The sequence below is a fragment of the Amborella trichopoda genome, chromosome 5 (assembly GCF_054954075.1).
Source record: "Amborella trichopoda isolate Santa Cruz 75 chromosome 5, AtrichopodaSantaCruz75HAP2 v2.0, whole genome shotgun sequence".
Taxonomy (NCBI): Eukaryota; Viridiplantae; Streptophyta; class Magnoliopsida; order Amborellales; family Amborellaceae; genus Amborella; species Amborella trichopoda.
Genome location: NC_142340.1, coordinates 37,793,730 through 37,812,921, shown reverse-complemented (window position 1 = coordinate 37,812,921; position 19,192 = coordinate 37,793,730). Strand labels below are relative to the sequence as shown.

The 19,192-nt window shown below is 36.9% G+C and overlaps 1 protein-coding gene across 4 annotated transcripts in view; it reads right to left on the bottom strand.

Annotated features, from left to right (window-relative positions):
• Positions 1-19,192, bottom strand: part of SCD1 (stomatal cytokinesis defective / SCD1 protein (SCD1)) — a 104,287-nt gene that overhangs the window by 48,613 nt on the left and 36,482 nt on the right. For 2 of the 4 annotated variants that reach the window (XM_006837710.4, XM_088866532.1), the window contains exons 15-21: positions 18,026-18,101; positions 17,819-17,892; positions 17,674-17,724; positions 17,222-17,379; positions 2,549-2,596; positions 1,417-1,474; positions 1,250-1,333 (exon numbers count right to left, since the gene is read on the bottom strand). In XM_006837710.4, the coding sequence (XP_006837773.2) occupies positions 1,250-1,333; positions 1,417-1,474; positions 2,549-2,596; positions 17,222-17,379; positions 17,674-17,724; positions 17,819-17,892; positions 18,026-18,101 (549 nt within the window). Of the gene's footprint in view, positions 1-1,249; positions 1,334-1,416; positions 1,475-2,548; positions 2,597-9,698; positions 9,862-15,314; positions 15,425-17,221; positions 17,380-17,673; positions 17,725-17,818; positions 17,893-18,025; positions 18,102-19,192 lie in introns of all 4 variants that reach the window. The other 2 variants (XR_016055400.1, XR_016055401.1) reach the window with 2 other exon arrangements.

Here is a 19,192-nt window from a genome sequence, read left to right as displayed (position 1 = left end):
CAATTTAACATGTTTTTATATTCTTTTATTTTATATAACTCTGAGTATTATCCTAGTACTTGGCTTGGCAAGAAAACGATTCCGAGTAACTCGACCTAGTCCAAGTCGACTAGAGACACTCAAAGATCATTATCAAAAAATTAAAATTACATATAAAATATAGATACATTTACAATTTAACATGTTTTATATTTTTTTATTTTATATAACTCTAAGTATTACCCTAGTACTTGGCTTTGCAAGGAGACGATTCCGTGTAACTCGACATAGTCCGAGTCGACTGGGCCGAGAACACTAGTCAACACAAATTACCCAATGTAAATCCGTATGCTTACATACATATACAAAAAAAATGCAAGGAGGCTCAAGTATAAATATGGAAGTACATGTATATCTGGTGTGCGTGATGAAAGCTAAGATGCCCTGATATGGATAATGATACTGGAATAGATATAGAGTACATGATTCCCATTTCTCAAAATCCAAGACATGAATATAAATACGAGTATCCTATCAAACACAAAAGTACATATATAGCGCGTATGAAAATAAATGTACGCCTCCCATACATGACGCATAGACATATCACATGATATGGAGTTTCAAAAAGACATAATACAATTTCTCCAATTATGCCAGTTAGTATTTAAAAATATCATAGGAGTATCTAGTACCTGAATCAGTCACGAATGTGTACAACACCTGTATGTTAAGTAATATAGAAAAATCTGTGCATTGTCAGATGAAAGCATAGGCGAAATAAATTAGGGATAGTAGCTTTGAGATGATACCACCGGAAAGTTTATTTCTGCTATGCAAGTGAAGAAAATTCACAATTATGCATTCATGGTTCCAAAGTACAGAATTACCAATTTGAAGGCACAAAACTGCAAGCACGAAGGTCAACAGCTAAACAATCACAATATGCAAAACAGGAACACATTATGCAACTGGATTTCAAGCTAGCACATGTTGCCCAAGGAGAAGAATTGGCTCCCAGGAATCTAGTTTTGGTGCTTCCAAGTTACACTTGCAAGAAAAGAGCTTCAAATGCACGAGTGGCTTCAAAAAATGCGCCACTGGATAGTTTCAATATAGAATTTTCCTAAACATTTTCTAGACAGAAAAAAAAAAAAAAAAACAAGCGTCAAACATTCAAAATTAATAATGCATTAACTTTAAGAAAATAGTTCATTGTCATATTTTGCTGATGAATGTTCTGTTCCAAGAAAAGGAATTGACAACTTACAAGCTGTTTGTATCCAATGTTGTTTTTCTCAGCAATAGACTCTATCATGTACCACGCATCAGGATCTGGAAGACCTAAGCCAGACTATATCACATACAAAAAATTTAGCTACCATGACAAGAAGCTGGATATGAACAACAGCAATAAAATATGAGTAAGAACTCCACCATATGAGATGCCAGTATAATGAGTTGTCCAGTAACAAGCGTTGCATAATTCGATAACCTGTGGAAGCAATTTAGGAGAAGAAGGGAAAATAGATAACAGAGAACCAACAACATAATGCAGTGGATGCAGAAAAACTATTATTGTTATTGTTATTATTCACTATCACTATCACTATCACTATCACTATCACTATCACTATCATTATCATTGTCATTATTATTATTATTATTATTATTATTATTATTATTATTATTATTATATATACACAATACATGCAAAACCCAAAAAGGGAATATCTTAGATTAAATGAAATTTTCGAACTCTAATAAAATTTAGATCAGAAGTCATCAAAATAAATGAAGAGACATGGAGCCAAATTTTCTTTCTTCTCTAGCCCTTTAAAGTATGAACTGTGACGAGTTCTTATAACCATAAAGTTTGATTTAGTTCCTCAAGGCAACCAAGTAACAAAAAGCACATAAAAAGGATAGAACCAATTTAGGGTGGTACATGGAAACTTGTGACAACCTTAGAATCAAATCTCTGTAAGAATTCTGTAAGTGTTGGAGCAAATAAAGATAGAACCGCAATTGAATAGAACATTTACAAAGCTACGTCAACATTCCAGATATTATTACTGCCCTCACAGTCAGATCACAGGTGCACTCTGACAATAAGTTATAACGGAATTGGTGTAAACATGTAAAATAAATGAGAAAATGGTATCTGTCTAGACATATGATCTTACAAAGCATACATATCAAGCAACACAGATATCATACAGCACTAGCGCATATCTGCATGCATTTAGATCATGATTGTGTACAATCATACACATGAACTATGTATAGGCACATAATTATGCACACGCAAGTAAATCAGTAAGCATGCATTTATAAAAACATATATATACATACATGCATATACACCAACATATATGTAGAGGTACGTACATACAAGCATGTGTATCTATGCTTGTGAGTCTGATATTCTGATGTGTTTGCTAATGTAAATATCACACAACCATACAAATATGCATGCATGCATGCACACATGTGGGCATGCATAAATTCATACATGGAGCTGAACACATGCACAATAGATTGATCCAAAAAATAGGGGTATACGTACTTGTTGGAAGAATGTTCCATTAGGCTCTCGAAGTATCCTTCCCAGAAGCTGTAACAAGAAATGCAAAAAGAATGACAACAATAGGAACAAGAAATGAATTTAACTAGTTCAGAAGTTGTTCCATTCATACAATTGAAGAATAGAGTTTCTCAAAACAAATTAATGAGAAATCGATGGACAAGGGATCCAATAGTTGCAGTGGGAGAAGGGATCGATGCATTGCAAAAGACCAAAAATGGGAAATTTAGCAATCATGCGATTGGCGGTTTAGGTATCTTGAGATGTAGTTCAGTTATATTTCTTTATTGCTCCTGCAAAGAGTCATGCTTCGACATTGTTTATCTTACGAGTTATAGTCTTTCAAGGCCTTGACCCCAAAAATAATAGATTATGGTTATAGTGGGAGTGAGTGAGAGCAATCTAACTCAAGGATCTAGGCAAACTGGGACCAAGCATCACAAACCCTGTCACGTGAGGCTTGAGACTGAGAGGCATTCTATCAGGAGAGTTGAGGTTTGCTTCTAATCAGGATCGGATAGTTTTATACCTCAAGACAATGCAATGGCCAGGACGTCGAGAAACCTAAGAGTGATGAGCTCGAGTAAATGAGAGATATGGAATTGTATGAGAGTGTTAGGTTTTTAGAGGACCTAAGCCAAATACCTGACACTGAACCTTCTCATGGTACATGTATAGACAATCGCAAATGGGAAGCCACTCATTGTTGGTCCACTTAAAAAAGAAATGCATATTTGCCAAGAGAGGATACCTGCATCCACAAGGGTGCATGTCCTCTGAGGTGTACCTGTAATTCATTGTAACATAAGAGTCTAAAGCCATGTATTGGATTGACTTTGACAAGCCAATCATGGGCCCCTGCCACATAATGTGGGCCATGGTTTTTTTGCATCATCCTAAGAAAGTGGCTTTAAATTATACGCCTAGCCAAGTGGAGTGCTCCATTACCCTTTCATCTCCACAGGATCCTAATTTCGCTCATTAATAAATTTATATGACCCCAAACTATGTAAAAAAGATTGAGAATGTTTTAAAAAAAAAAAATTGGAAATTTTTTAGAAATTTTTATAGATTCTTCTAGAACAAATCACCAAAAGATAAAAAGCCATATCTAGGGCTTTGGGGTCTGCAAGGAAAGATAGATCCACTCAAATCTATCCAGTTTTAATGGGGTTTATTGAACTTGTTTTCCCCTTTTTCTCTATGTTCCTACATCAATTGGTATCAGAGCTCAAGTTTTCTTCAACAATGAAGCTAGGAATATAAAACCAAGTCTAGGGTTCGTTAATTTTAAACTAAGTTTTGCCAAATCAGCCTAGAACTTGCTAATTTCAGCTAGATTTGGTTAATTCTATGCCTAGGGATAGTGATTTCTGTGAACCTATGGCAGCAAGAACAGGTCGAGACAGAGCGCTAATATGGATCTACCTTTTTTAATTGGAAACATATACAAAGATGAAATATAGGGAAATGATATAGTGTTTATGGAGCCTGCCATTTGTAGTTGGGGAGACCATGGCAGTATGACAGTCGTACCACTCATGATTGTTTCAGAAACACTTACTCCTTTGTCTTTTTTTGGGAAATAACACTTACTCCTTTGTCAAGGATCGAGTTCAAGTGATCCTATGTCCCTCTAACAATTAAAGTACTGCAAAATCAGAAGAGGACAGCACTAATCTCTTGTCTCCCTAAGGAGCAAGAGGAGTTACAAAGGCAAGTTTCAAAAATTGCAGCATATGGGTTTTTTTAGGTAGAGTAGGAGCCCATGCACAGTGCCAGCTGTTGATGCCCAAGAAAGATGATCCTAGCACATGTGTGAGGACAAAAGGTAATAAAATTACCATAAAATACCACTTTTGGATACAACACCTGGATGATATGTTGGAAACGTTGGTGGGGACTATGATTTTCTGTAAAATACACTGGAGAAGTTGTTACCATCAAATCAGAATTATGCTGGATAATGAATGCCTGACAACATTTAAGATGTGAGAAGGATTGTATGAGTGGCTCGCTACACCATTCGGGTGGGTTATCAAATGCAACTACCACCTTTATTGAGGCTCGTGAATCAAGTCCTTAAGCCGTATATAGAAAGTTTGAGGTGGTATACTTGATGATATCCTCATATACAGCACTAGTGAAGAGCAGCATATGGACAATCTGAGGCTCACGGTGGAGCTATTACGAGGGGAGAAACTGAATGCAAATTTGAAGAACTGTGCATTCATGACCAGCCGTTTGATTTTCTTGGGTTTCATAGTTTCTGCTAAGACAAGGTGGATGAGAGAAAGGCGGCAGCACTAAGAGAATGGCCAAACCCTACATCAGTCCATGATGTGCATAGTTTCCATGGGCTGGCCACGTTTTATCTACAGTTCATTCGAGAATTCAGCACTATCATAGCACCATTCACTGATTGTTTGAAGGGTTCTTTCAAGCAAACCACCAAAGAAAAAAAAAGCTTTGAGAGGGTTAAACAGGCTATGAATGAGGCACCTGTGTTAGCATTGCCAGACTTTGATAAGATGTTTGAGCAAGAGTGTGATGCCTCGCATGTTGTTATTGAGGTCGTTTTGAGCGAGGAGGGCAGACCTAGCATATTTCAGCGAGAAACTCAATGATACACACTGACAATATTCCACATATGACGTAGAATTTTATGCGATCATTCAAGCTTGAAGACACTACTTCATTATCTTATTCAGCAGGAGTTTCTTTTATTTTCAGATCATGAGGCACTTGTTGGTGTTATGTGCCTTTTTAAAGGCCTGATGAGAGCATGTACTAAAAATGTTCATATAGTGATATAATAGCTCCAATGGGAGCGTGGTCAAGATGGAGTGTGTGGCATTGGTAGTGTCGTGATCCACTTAAGTTTCGACAGATTAGGCTGGGGTTGACGTCTAAAACCCTTAATCCAAGGCATACGCCACAACTAATAAAGGTGTAGGGTCATCCCATAATAAGGTCAGAGAGATGTCCAGGATGGTTCGCCCGAAAACTGGGTGTGACCCTTGTGTGTGATGGCTAGATGGAGAGAACAACGGCCAAAATCCTTATAATATCCATCACACAACATGTATACTAGATAACCATCCGGGAAGCAACCCTTTAAGGCGTCTCGTATGCATGTGCGGAAGAGATATCCCCCTGTAACACTGGATCGTTTGGAAGGTCCTATGAGATAGTGTGCCAAATGGGACTTGGACTTGTCCTCATAGAGGAACCTGAAATCCATGGACTAGGATCGCGTACGCTTCATTTATTGGCTAACTGTGAAGGACCAATCATGAACCCCAGCAATGGGCTGTGGGTTATGAGTTATATTGGATCAGTTTGAGAAGATGATAGTAGTAGTACACGGTTTCATGAATAGATGGAGTGCATCAAATTCATTTTAATATGTTAAAATATGTTTTATTTCAATTTTAGAATATTAAAATGAACTATTACAGCTCCTCTAAATATTTTACTTTGGCAAAAAGGAATTTCAAAATAGCTAAAATTGAATTTTCTCGATTTTATTCTTTTAGAGAGAAAATAAAATTAAGTGACGAGGTTCAGAAAGGCCATTAGTGTCATAAAACTTGGCAATATAATAGAAATGATCAAAATATAGAAAAATATAGAAATGCTAAAAAAAATGCTGAACAAAAAGTAAATAAAGGCCAAACTTAAGCCATGATAATCTATGCAGTAAACAACGAACAAGAAAAGGTGAAATAGATGTCCTCAAATTAGCAAAAATAAAAAAGTATTAAATAGGTTAAGAGTGAATGCATTACTAGGGAGGATCAAAGGGTCTTGGAGAAAGATGAAGAAGTCAGAATTTACTTTCAAAAATTACTAAATGAGAGCCGATGTCATATATACATTTGTAGGATTAGAATATCAGAAGTGAGAGAAGCTTTGAAGAGGATAAAGATAGGAAAAGCTTACCAGATGGCATTCCGATAGCGGTTTGGAAGTGCATGAGGAGACTAGCGTTGACTAGCTCACCAAGTTGTTCAAGAAGGCGTTGAAAACAAAAAAAGTGTCAAACAAATGGAGGAAACGTATTGTGGTACCTATTTACAAAAGCAAAAAAGATATACAGAATTGTGCAAACTATCAACGGATCAAGCATATGAGTGGTTGACCAATGACTAAGGCATAAAATGAGTTTATCAGAAAATTTGGTTTTATGCTAGGGAGGTTAACTGATTGAGAAGTTTAGCACAAAGGCAAAAGACCTCAACATGGTCTTAATTGATCCGGAGAAAGCTCATGATAGAGTACCTCGAGATTTGATTTGGTGGGTGTTGGAAAAGAAATGAGTCTTCAGACACTAGCATCGACATAGTGAGAGATATGTACGACGGAGCGCTAACTAATATACGAATAACTAGTAGAGAGACGAGTCAGTTTTCAGTGGCAATACGTCTACATCAGGGGTCAACATTGAGCCCTTACCTTTCTTAGTTATCGACGATATAATCAAGCACTTAGAAGATCAGGTGTTGTGGTACATGTTCACAGATGACAGTTTTGATCGATGACATCCAAAACAGTGTCAACACAATGTTAGAACTTTGCAAGGATGCTCTAGAATCTAAAGGTTTTGAAATTAACCAGACTGATATAGAGTATATGAAATGCATGTTCAATACAAGGAAGTAGTTCAGATTGAAGGCCAATAAATATCATAAAGAGCGCACTTTTGACAGTTTGGGTAGATAATCTAGGAAAATGGAGAGATCGAAGAAGATGTCGCACATAGAATTAGAGCTAGGGGGGCGAACTGGTGTGCAACTAATCTTTTATATGATCACCACATACAGATGAAGTTGAAGGGCAAAATCTATAAGACAGTTGTGAGACCAATTTTGCTCATGGGCTAGAATGTTGGGAGTCAAGAACAACATACCTATAGATTGAGTGCAGTTGAGATGAGGATGTTGAGATAGATGAGTGATAAGACAAGAAGGGATAGAATTTGAAATGAATATATTCAGAAGAATTTAGGTGTGGCACCAATATAGGCGATAAGATGCGCTGAAGTAGACCGTGGGTTGGCCATGTTTGGCAGAGACCAAGTAAACATGTTAGGAGGTGCAAGTTGGTTCAAGTAGAAGGATCAAATAGGGCAAAGAGTAGGCACAAAAAGACATGGTTGGAAGTGGTGAGAAAAAGTATGGGGGACCATTCATTTAGCCGATCCCAATTAGTTAGAAAAAGGTTTTGAAGATGATGAATGGACTCTACAAAGTGTTTTATTAATTTCCAAATTATCTATTAGGTATGGGTGCCCATGTGTGATGGGAGCCCACCAAATAAAGTCCATTTAGGTGGGGTATGGTGCCCACTTGGGACCCACATGGGAGGCACCCCCCACCGCCTCCTTTCTTTCACTATTTGACTTGCTAAGCAAGTCTACTAGAAGGGATTGAAATTATGGAATATTTATGTAATTAAGCTTGATTGATTTCAAAAAGGAAGGTTTGTGCATTGATTGAAATCAATATTTTGCATTATTTTACTTTCTATAATTCAATATTTGATGGGATAGGGTTTAGGAAATTGAGGGAAAATGCTTCTAGTACATTCCCATATTCATGATGGTTGATGTAAGAATGGGTAGCTAAGATCTCTTCATCCCACGGGTCTCCAAAATCGATGGTCAAAATTAGGACTCACTAAAATGACAAACCCTATCTTGTGCCATAAATATTGTGTAGATACAACTAGATCTCCCTATCCAAGATCTCTCTCTCTCTTCTTCCTAGACTGGAATGTCACTCTCACTCTCTCTCTCATCTAATCTCTCTTTTTCTCTAAGATTAAGGTTAGAAGGGGGTGCCACGCCCCATGAAAAAGGAAGAGCGGGCAAGCCCCATATTCTGGAAAAACCCTAGAGAAAGAAAAGAAGCTTCCCATCTCTTGGTATTGTGCTATCATCAGTGAAGAAAAAGACGGCCACCCGGCCACCCAGGTGGCCTGGCCGACAAACCAGCTAGACGGCCAGCATGCCTAAGACTGGCGCCTAGGAGGGCTATAGGCGGGCATCAACTGCTCAGTTAGTGTCATCTCTTAAAGAAAAAGAAAAAGATATTCAAATCCAACCGAACAAAAATGAGATTCGGTATTGCCCATCTCTCTCTCTCTCTCTCTCTCTCTCTCTCTCTCTCTCTCTCTCTCTCTCTCTCTCTCTCTCTCTCTCTCTCAGGTCCATGTGCTCTTTATACATATGAGAAGAAGGAGAAGAAGAAGAAGAAGAAGAAGAAGGACTCCCAAGTGTTCAATGCACAACCTCTCTCTCAAAGACGCACAAAGATATACTTGGACCCATATGCTCCCACTCTACATGTAAGAAGAAGATAACCTCCAAGTGTTCAATGCGAGGTCCCTCTCACTCACTGACTCTCTCTCTCTCTCTCTCTCTCTCTCTCTCTCTCTCTCTCTCTCTCTCTCTCAACATAACCTCCAAGTGATCGTGACCTCTCTCGCATAAATGCAGATCCAAAAGAAAAAAGACGATGATCTTTAAGAATTTCAGGCAAGTCCTCAAGCACCCACATATGAGCGCATGCACATACATAATAAACACACACACACACACATAAAACAACATATCGCCCCCACTCCAAATCCTTTCCCTTAGGGCCACCCAGGTATCTGGGCACCCACCTAGACAGTCAAGGGCCTTGGCTACCTCCGCCTTTTTGAACATTGGTCCCCATGAAGATTAGAGTTTTCCAGGCTTCCCATATTGTGAGATAAGGTTGAGGACCTCGACCCCATGCACCATCTGTAGAGAAAACTCGGAGTGGGTGTATCAAGTTCGTGGAGGTAACCCTTGGCAAGGTAATTTGGTATTCTAATGGTTTCTTATTTCTTGATTCAATCTCATGTATTGTATTTTCTTTGAATGTATGATTTGTAATGGCATGTAGATGAACATCTTAGATTTGTATGAGTATCTATTTCTGTAAATTAATTATGTATGTTTGGAGATCCACAAATGTTCTAGCCGGTATGAATAAAAGAAAGAAAAAAGAAAATTTTAATTGTATATACTTTGCTAGATCACATTGTCCAGCACAAAAGTATATTAATGGGCAGCATAAGTTGAATTGCAAGAGTTTACCTTCACGATCACTCACAACGCTACGAGTCAGAAGAAAGTCGCAGATACCTTCAATTGAGAGCGTCACTTTTGACCACTATGGCAGCAATGATGAAAAGGTTGGAGTGTCTGCGTGACTTGTATGTTGATCATGAAGATTTTGGAGAGATTTGGAGTGATGACCCTAATTTTAAAAATAAAAATAGGAATAATAATAATAATGACAACAACAATATACTTACATAAAATGATTTTGAGTGATGGTTCAGTGTTGTTAATACACCATAAGGCCTATTCTTTTTTTTATCTACACGTTTTCACACCCAAAGATTGATAAATTAATAGGAAAAATGAACATGTGATGATGTGGCATTCATGTTGGTGATGAGTCACAAGGTGGCAAATGCACTTAATAAAATAATAAAAATAAAGGACACATAAGTTACATGTGTCACATGGAAAAAGGCACTCTCTCACTTTAAAAAAAAAAACACTCAAAAGCCCATCATCCCCAATCATGGGGTCTTCTCTCTCTCTCTCTCTCTCTCTCTCTCTCTCTCTCTCTCTCATTCTCTCTCTTTGTAAGTACCTCTCTCTCTCTCTTAGCAACTAATTTTCATTTTATTCTCATGATATTAGTATTATGATAATATTTTCATGATGATTATCTCATTATTCTCATGATATTAGTATTAGAATTTTCATGATGATTATCTCATTATTCTTATGATATTAGTATTTTAATGTTCATAAAATAATATTTTCATAATGAGACTCATTATTTTCATAAGAATAATACTCTCATCATTCTTATAATGAGGATAGTCTTATTAAATAAGTATTTTTAAATAAGCATTTTTAATATTATGTGTATTTTCATAATTAGCATACAATATTATGTGTATCAATTTTAAAGTACTACACATGATTTATTCAGTTAAAAGTTATGTATTTAATTTTGAATTATGAAATTCAACTAGCTAATTTGTAATGTTATGAATGGTTTTTTCTACGTATGCGTCTTGATTTTTTTCATTTGCATATGGTTTATATGCATATTATTATACACATATCTTATATGCATTATTTAATGTTATTATAGTATTTATTATGATATTTAATTTTTATATTACATGTTACAATAAGATGTCATCACATGTTATAGTATGTTCTCATATGATAGAGTTCTTAAAATAATTAAGAGACTTATAATAGTTTTCTTTCTCTCTTATATGAACATATTTTTATGCTCCTTTCCCTATAGAAACTCATTCGGTCTCTCCCTTCTACCTTTAGCTAAACACCCTTTATTCTAGTTCTACTCCGGCAACGATAGTAACATATCTATCTCAGAGTGACATATAGGTGACTTCATTTTCCTATAAAATCATCATTTGAAAAACTAATAGTTCTATATTTAATTGTAATATTGCCAATACTGTAAGTTTTACGTATTTCTGTATTTAATTGTAATATCTTCAGCAAGAATTTTGGATATTCTAAGTGCCATGTGCAGATGGCCTTACTTTCCTGAAAAACGGTTATTTAAAAACTTTGGGTCTGTACGCTATAAGTTTTACGCGTTTCTGTAACATGATTATTTAAAATTTGTATCTCCATGATTAAAGGAATTTGTAATATTTCCGTCTATTGCTAAAAATTTTAGATAGTTGAAATTTGACTCTAGACTTCCATAAAAAATCTTTTAATTGAGAATAGACCGCTTATCTTGTTATATTCCAAAAATGTCAGTGAAAGTGGTTGGTATAAATTGCTTCATTTGAATTCATGACATTATTGTCTCCTAATAATTAGTAATGTCTAATACATTGATATATGACACGCTATTGACATGATAATGTCCCACGTGACTATATGTATAATAAAGACATGTTGATGTTTTTTGTGAGTACATGTGGAATATGTTCATGGTAAGATATGTGTGCATGGTAACATGCTTCTAATAAGATATGTGTGCATGGTAACATGCTTCTGGAAAGATATGTGTGCATTGCGACATGCTTTTTTTATATGATCGATGCATGGTAACATTTTTCTGATAAGATATGTACACATGGAAGCATGCTTCTGTTATGATATGATAAGATATTTGTGTCGGCAACTATGATTTATCCTAACACTCTATGATAGGATGAGAGTTAGGAGTATGTGTGTTTGGGAAGTCGCACACCGAAAACTTAAGTGAGACACTACTCATTGGGACCCTTTGGTAGTGTTCTCTCTCGCCAGAAAGGCAAATGAGAGGGCCATGTCTTGCAAGGTCAATGCCTATCAAAAGACCCAAAGCGCATTGAGGTTGTGCACATGTGTGAGGCACTATGCAACGGATTCACTCGTTGATGGTGTCTCTCTCCTGGTTGTGATGGTAGAGGTTCTACACATCAGGATTTGACTTATCCGATGGGTAGGACTTCTACTTCAGGAGTTAGTTTGGTATCAGAATAATAAGTTTCGGATTCCTAGGAAATCTGAATAAGAATACACTCTATATCAAACTTTTTACGATGCTAAGATTCCGTGCAACTAGAGCAATCATGGAAGGACTCTTATGCAGCATAAGTTATAGAATAATAATCTACCCAGAGCATCAGTTACAGGGAATAAGTGGACTGATAGAGAATAAGTGGACTCACCCGGTACGCCGGTAAGGTATAAGTGGATCTATCCGGTACGTCGGTACGAATTAAATGGACTTATATGGACTCAACCAGAACGCTGGTGGGTATATAGATGACCTACTTGGGACGGCGGTAGGGTACTTTGAGAGATCTCTTGAATCATGTTAAGTTGAGCATTTCTGTTAGAGGATTTATATATGCACTTGCTCATACTGGTTCAATATGCATTCAAATCTTCTGAATTATGTTAAATTGTGTGTTTCTGAATGTGAAACTGTTCTCCATGCATGCGCTTTCTCATATTGTTTTTAATATGCATTTTTTTATAAAATATTTACAACCATGATTTTTTTAAGGATAATGACAGTCACTTATTGAGTAGCCAAACTCATCAAGCTATTGTGAAATGTGTTTCAGAGAAATTGCAGTCGCATTGTTCGTATGTACAGCAGGAGTAGTTTGGAAGAAGTATGTAGTGATGGAAAAGTTCGCCTTTGTAACTTTTGTTTTATCAAAATTGTATATATGCATAAATTTTCATGTGAATTATAAGTTGTGAATAGACTTTGTAAAAGTTCCTGAATGGAATTTGTTTTGGTACAATATATGTCGAAATTTTCAAATTTGTTTTGTTTTGACTGTCACATCTCAGGAATTCTAGTATTATAAAACCTGGGATGTGACAATTATTATTATTCTTATGAAAATAATGAGGCTCATTATGAAAATATTATTTTATTAACACCATAATACTAATATCATGAGAAAATGAGATCATCATCATGATAATTCTAATACTAATATCATGAGAATAATGAGATAATCATTATGATAATTCTAATACTAATACATGAGAATAATGAGATAATCATCATTAAAATACTATCATAATACTAATATCATGAGAATAATGAGATAATCATCATGAAAATTCCAATACTAATATCATGAGAATAAAATAAAAATTCATTGAGGAGAGAGAGAGAGCATGAAAATATTATCATAATACTAATATCATGAGAATAAAATAAAAATTCATTGAGGAGAGAGAGAGAGAGGGGTACTTACAAAGAGAGAAAGTGAGAGAAAGAGAGAGAGGACCCCATGATTGGGGATGATGGAGTGCCCTTTTTTTTAAAGTGAGAGAGCCTTTTTCCAAGTGACACATGTAACTTATGTCTCTTTTATTTTTACTATTTTATTAAGAGCATGTGCCACCTTGTGACACATCACCAACATGAATGCTACATCACCACATGCACATTTTTCCTATTAATCTATCAATCTTTTGTTCTGAAAACATGCAGATAAAAAAAACAATGGTCCTTATGATGTATTAACAACACTATGAACCATCACTCAAAACCATCACTTCATTCAGCACCTTGTGATCTTTGAGAACTATGAAGACATCACTCAACCCTTCAAGGAATGTCTTCACCAGACAAAGCATAAGCTCGAAGCAACAGTATGTAAATATTTTGTTTTTTATTCTTTTAAAAAACAAATTAGAGTCATCACATTTGGGTGCATGCCAAAGTGGAGTTGAAAGAGATTATGGAGCACAGGATGGGTTTCACACCAAAGAAAATCAATTATGCATTCCTATTGGTTCCTTAGGTCCTTATTTCAGAGCCACATTGTAGGGGCCGTAGGGGACACTTTGGGCAGATAAAACCATTACATTGATGGAGTCTAAATATAGTTGGCCCAAACTTAGGCTAGAAGTGGCTAGGCATGTCGAGAGGTGCAGAGTGTGTCAAGTTGGAATGGGGCAAAACACATGTTTACATTCTCCACTTCCCTTTCCCTTTCCCAATGCACCATGGGAAGATGTTAGCATGGACTCCATGTTCAGCCTTCTGTAACTCACTGAGGTATGGACTCTATACTTGTTGTGGTTGATAGGTTTTCAAAGATGGCCCACTTCGTTGCTTGCAAGAAGACTCTAGATGCAACTCATGTGGCCAACTTAAATATCTGTGAGGTGGTGAGATTTCATGGGTTTCCCAAAACAATTACATTAGATGGGGATACCAAGTTTCTAACCACTTTTGGGAAACTTAAAACACAATGGGTACCAAGCTACAGTTCAGCAGGGCTTATCATCCACATGTTCATGGTCAAACTAAAGTGATTAACTGAACCCTTGGTAACCTATTTCAAAGCATAACGGGAGGCATGAAAAGACAATGGGACTTCGCTTTGCCACAAGCCGAGTTTGCTTACAAAAGCCCCTAGGATTTTCCTTGGGTTGGAGTTGAGTCCCAATGGACGTCGGCACACCCCAGGACATGAGGCCTATATAAAGGGGGCCCACCACCTAATTCACCACAGTTCAGTTCCTAGTCTCTCTCTCTCTCTCTCTCTCTCTCTCTCTCTCTCTCTCTCTCTCTCTCACGGGTGGTATGCCAACACCTAGACTAATCCTAGCGTGGTACCCCCTGCCTAGGGAGTCTAAGAGAGCGCAAGCCTAGCTCAGTTTATTTAAGGGTGGTACCACCTTGTGCCATGCCCCGAGGTTTAAAAAAAGGGTTGAAAAGAAATGCTAGCTCTCCAGTATATGCTCTTGGACCCAGTTCCAAGTTAGAAGGTATTGCCTAGGTGATTCCCATATTGGACGACTCAAGCAGGACCTAAGGATGAGTGCCCGGTTGGTTCGGTAATCAGGTATGGGATCTCAATGTCAATAGCATGCAACTGGATTGTGCTATGTCCTACAGAGGTAATCATAGAAACAGTTTAGTAAGTTGCTGAAAGTAGGACTATGTGACCTAGGCAAGTGAATACAGGTTTAAAATTTTCTTTCTTTTTCTTTTATATTAACACCCGAATCACTTACAAGTGTCCATATCCAATATATGAACCAAATAAAACCACAAGAATGCCAAGGATTCTGACTTGCTTGCCATCAAAACAAAAACTCATTCATAACATAAATCTGAAAATTACATAAGACTTGCAATAGAATGAAGAAAACACGAAATAAAGAACATACCTCATACCTAGCCTCAGGTTTCCCCAAGGACTTTGCACACCCCAGACCGGGTCTCTTCCATCAATGGCGCACGGGATCTAGGTCCAAACACATCTCGTAACTTGGGAAGCCTATGCAGAACCACCAGCGAACATGATATGGGATAGGGCTAGACCAACACTCAAGACATGAGCACAAGTCAACACAGATCAGCTACGTCGTGCCACTGTTGTGGCCTGGGCGTGCCACCCTAGGGTTTCTCAAAGTCCTAAAATCTAACTTAAAGACAGAGAGAATAGAGAGCGGTGTGCCAACCCTAAGGGCCAAAGAGAGAGAGAGAGACTAAGTTAATGTGTAGAGAATAAGGCCCCCGTAGATAGTACCTATAACATAAAGAATAGGGTTTTTAGGGTAGGGTTTTGTCATTAATATGAGACTCAATCTTAACTTTTGATCAAGGAGATCTGTGAGGTGAAGCGATCTCATCCATTCATTCTTTAGATCAGTCATCATGATTAAAATGAATCAGGTGGAACCATTATCCCCCAGTATCCATCACACTATTCCCATCAAATATTAGGTAGAGATAATACTATCTTTGTGTAAATCAATTTCAATTATTCGCTTACACTTTCGTATTTGAAATCAATCAAAATCTCTACACAACACTTTTCAAAAAATTTCCAATCAAGAAGATGGTTTATTGCACAATCCTCAAAAATAGGGAAAAAAAAAAACAGAGGTGAGACTTCCCACCCTATGGGTGGCCATGTGGACCCCACATCCCCCTAGTGGTGGGCCCCATGAAGCCCATTGGGCTTCCAACACCTTAAATAAAATTTTAAGAAATTAAAATGAATTTTATAAAGCCACTAAATATTTTATTTTTCTCTCTTATTAAAATAAATCCAGAAAATCGATTTTTCCCTATTTAAAAATCATTCTTCGACAAAATAAAATATCCAGAGAAGTCTAAAATTGAATTATCTAAAATATAATTAAAACATAATTAAACATATGTAGGAAGAATTGACAGGAATTGGATATATAGAGTCAAGAATGTAATGAATATACTGAGGACTCCATCCTTTCTAGAAACTGAATCCAATAGTTCCCATGACCCCATAGCCCTTCGTCGAGATTTATGATTGTACTATTAAAATCAGCCAATAAATGAAGGAGACACAATACTAGTCAATGGATTACAAATCCTTCCCTGAAGACAAGTCCAGGACCCTTCTAGCACATGTGCATACACACCCCAATCCAAATGTTCGCTTTCCGGACGGCTATCTAGTGTACATACCATGTGATGGCAATGGTGAGAATTTTGGCCCTTGTCCTCTCCGACCAACCATCACACACAAGGTTCACATCCAATCCCTTGGCCAAACACCCCGGTCACAACTCCAACCTCATCGAGGGATAACCCCCACATAGAAATCCTTATGGATTGTGCTCAAAATGCTCAGGGCTACGAGTTTTAGACATCACCTAGAGCTATAGCCAGTAAAATTTCATGTGAGTCACGGTATTTAAATTTCATTCTTTATCACTAAATTTGATGTTTAAGGTAGTAGGTGTGAGATCCTAGATTGCAATAGGGTTTTATTTTTAAATTTATATTGTATTTGGCAATTATGATTAGAATTACCCAGTTGTTCATAAAAGAAAATGAAATTTTTGAATGTATACGCCAGGAATCCCATAGGGCCACAACTTTCAGATGTAACAGCTACGACTTTAATATCATATAATTCACTAGCATGCAGAAAAAGCTGATAGAATTAATAATGGAAGGTTAGAAGCAATCTTCATTAAAAGCCAAAATTGTCCATTAATACAGGAATTAGGAAACCATTAGTAGAATATGAAAAATATATAATAAGCAATAAAATAAACAACCCAAAACTAATATGAGCACATACCGCAATTCATCCCAAATTGAAAGACCGAAAAGATGGCGTTGGACATAGTCTGCAACATTATTAGAGTCTTTCTTGTATATTTCAGCAGATACTTCTAATGCATCTCGAATGGTTGACAAGTCATTCCGAGAGGTAGCACGACTAATCGCTGTTTTCAGCTATGCAATAGAACAGAAGGACAATAACAACCAAATGAGATTCCCCAATTATCGCAAAACACCCAAACAGAAAAAATACTTCAAAAATAGCCATGCAAGAGCTAAACAAAATTGATTAATTTAAACACCAGTTCAGAAAGCACTAGTCGTCCAGTCAACAGATGACTAGTTACGTAGATAAAATTGTTAATTGAACATCACAAGCAGATTTCACCCCAAAGCACAACTACAAAATGGCAACCTAAGATTGTAGACAGTTAAAGAGATCAAATGCTATAGCCAAACTACACTTACCAATTCCTTTACCGCAATAAACTGTTCCTCGGTTAATCGACAGAGCCACCCCTGAGAACGAAACAAAGCCACCATTACTAACCTATTAATATAATGAAGATATTAATGTGTCATCCGCAATTTGTGCAATGTCATAAATACACACCGAGTGCATGTGTTCTCTGATACATTCAACGAACCCACTGCCACCAATTCCTTCCGCATCAGATTCAATCAAAGCTGCCAAAGCAACACTAGTGAGCTCAAATGTCTAAAACAAGCCCCATGTTAAACTACAAAAAAAGATTGATTGTCGCATAAAATCCACAAAAGCCAATCAAAGAAACCTCAGATAAGCAAAATACGTTCTCACCAAGAATTGTGCCATATTCAAATGATGATAGAGGATCATCAGTTGCCCCAAGCTTTAGAAGGCGTAACCATAACCCCTGTTCAACAGTACAGCCAATTCAATTCATAAATTTTGCACGAGAATAATGAAAGAATTACACAACATGCTACACGAGCTATAGCACCACCAAACCATTCAAGTACTAATTTGACAAGTTGTGGACATCTTCAAGAATGAACCAAAGGTGAAAAAAAACTTGACTAAAGTAGGAGTAAATTGAATGTTAGTGGTGCATAACCAAACATAATAATACATTTTAATTTAGTCAATCAAGTTGAATTTGTTTAAGGCACTCCAATGAGATCAAAATCAGCTTCCCCAATTTAAACAACGGGATCTACAACACAAGGACTAGTGAGTAGAATAGGACAGCTTGTTTCAACATTGAACTTGTAGACCATGAGAATAAAATGTTTCGAATACTTAAAAATAAGACAGATCCCAATTCTAGGTTCCCTCTTCATGAGTGATCATTAGAAACATAGTGAATAAAATTGGCCATCCAATGGTTTGATAGCCACTTTGGTCTTAATAATGTTTTCGTGATGGAGTAGAGGGGAGAATCAGTTCCACATTGGTTCAGCTTAAGAAAGGGTTGACTCATGGTTACTGGAATCTGCCCAGGTCATGATTCCACTTAAAGATTCCGATTCGGCGATTCCGACGAGGAATCATCATGGAACCCGCTTCCCTAAAGTCAAGAATCTCGATTCCTTATTTTAAGAATCATGATTTAGAACTTTTTTGAATCTCGATCCCAACATTTACGGAAATTTCAACCTCTACCGAACCTTGATTCCATATTTGTTGATTCCTGATTTCATTAATTATTTCTTTTTTTCTAATTCAAAATCCACAACATCAACTATCTCAATTCTTAGGTGTAGGAAACTGTGATTCAATCAATATGGAATCTTGCCTCCACCTTCATAGAATCTCAATCCCAATTTTTCTGGGTCCTAATTACCTAAAATGAAAGTATTGATGGTTATAGATGCACAAAAATCTCACCTCAAAGATTTAGAGATTTTGATTTCAGCTATTTGGAAACCCGGTTGGAGAACATTTCTTCTCATGGTTATAGGTGCCCCAAATAATAACCTGATGAACACAGCACTGAAGTATTTG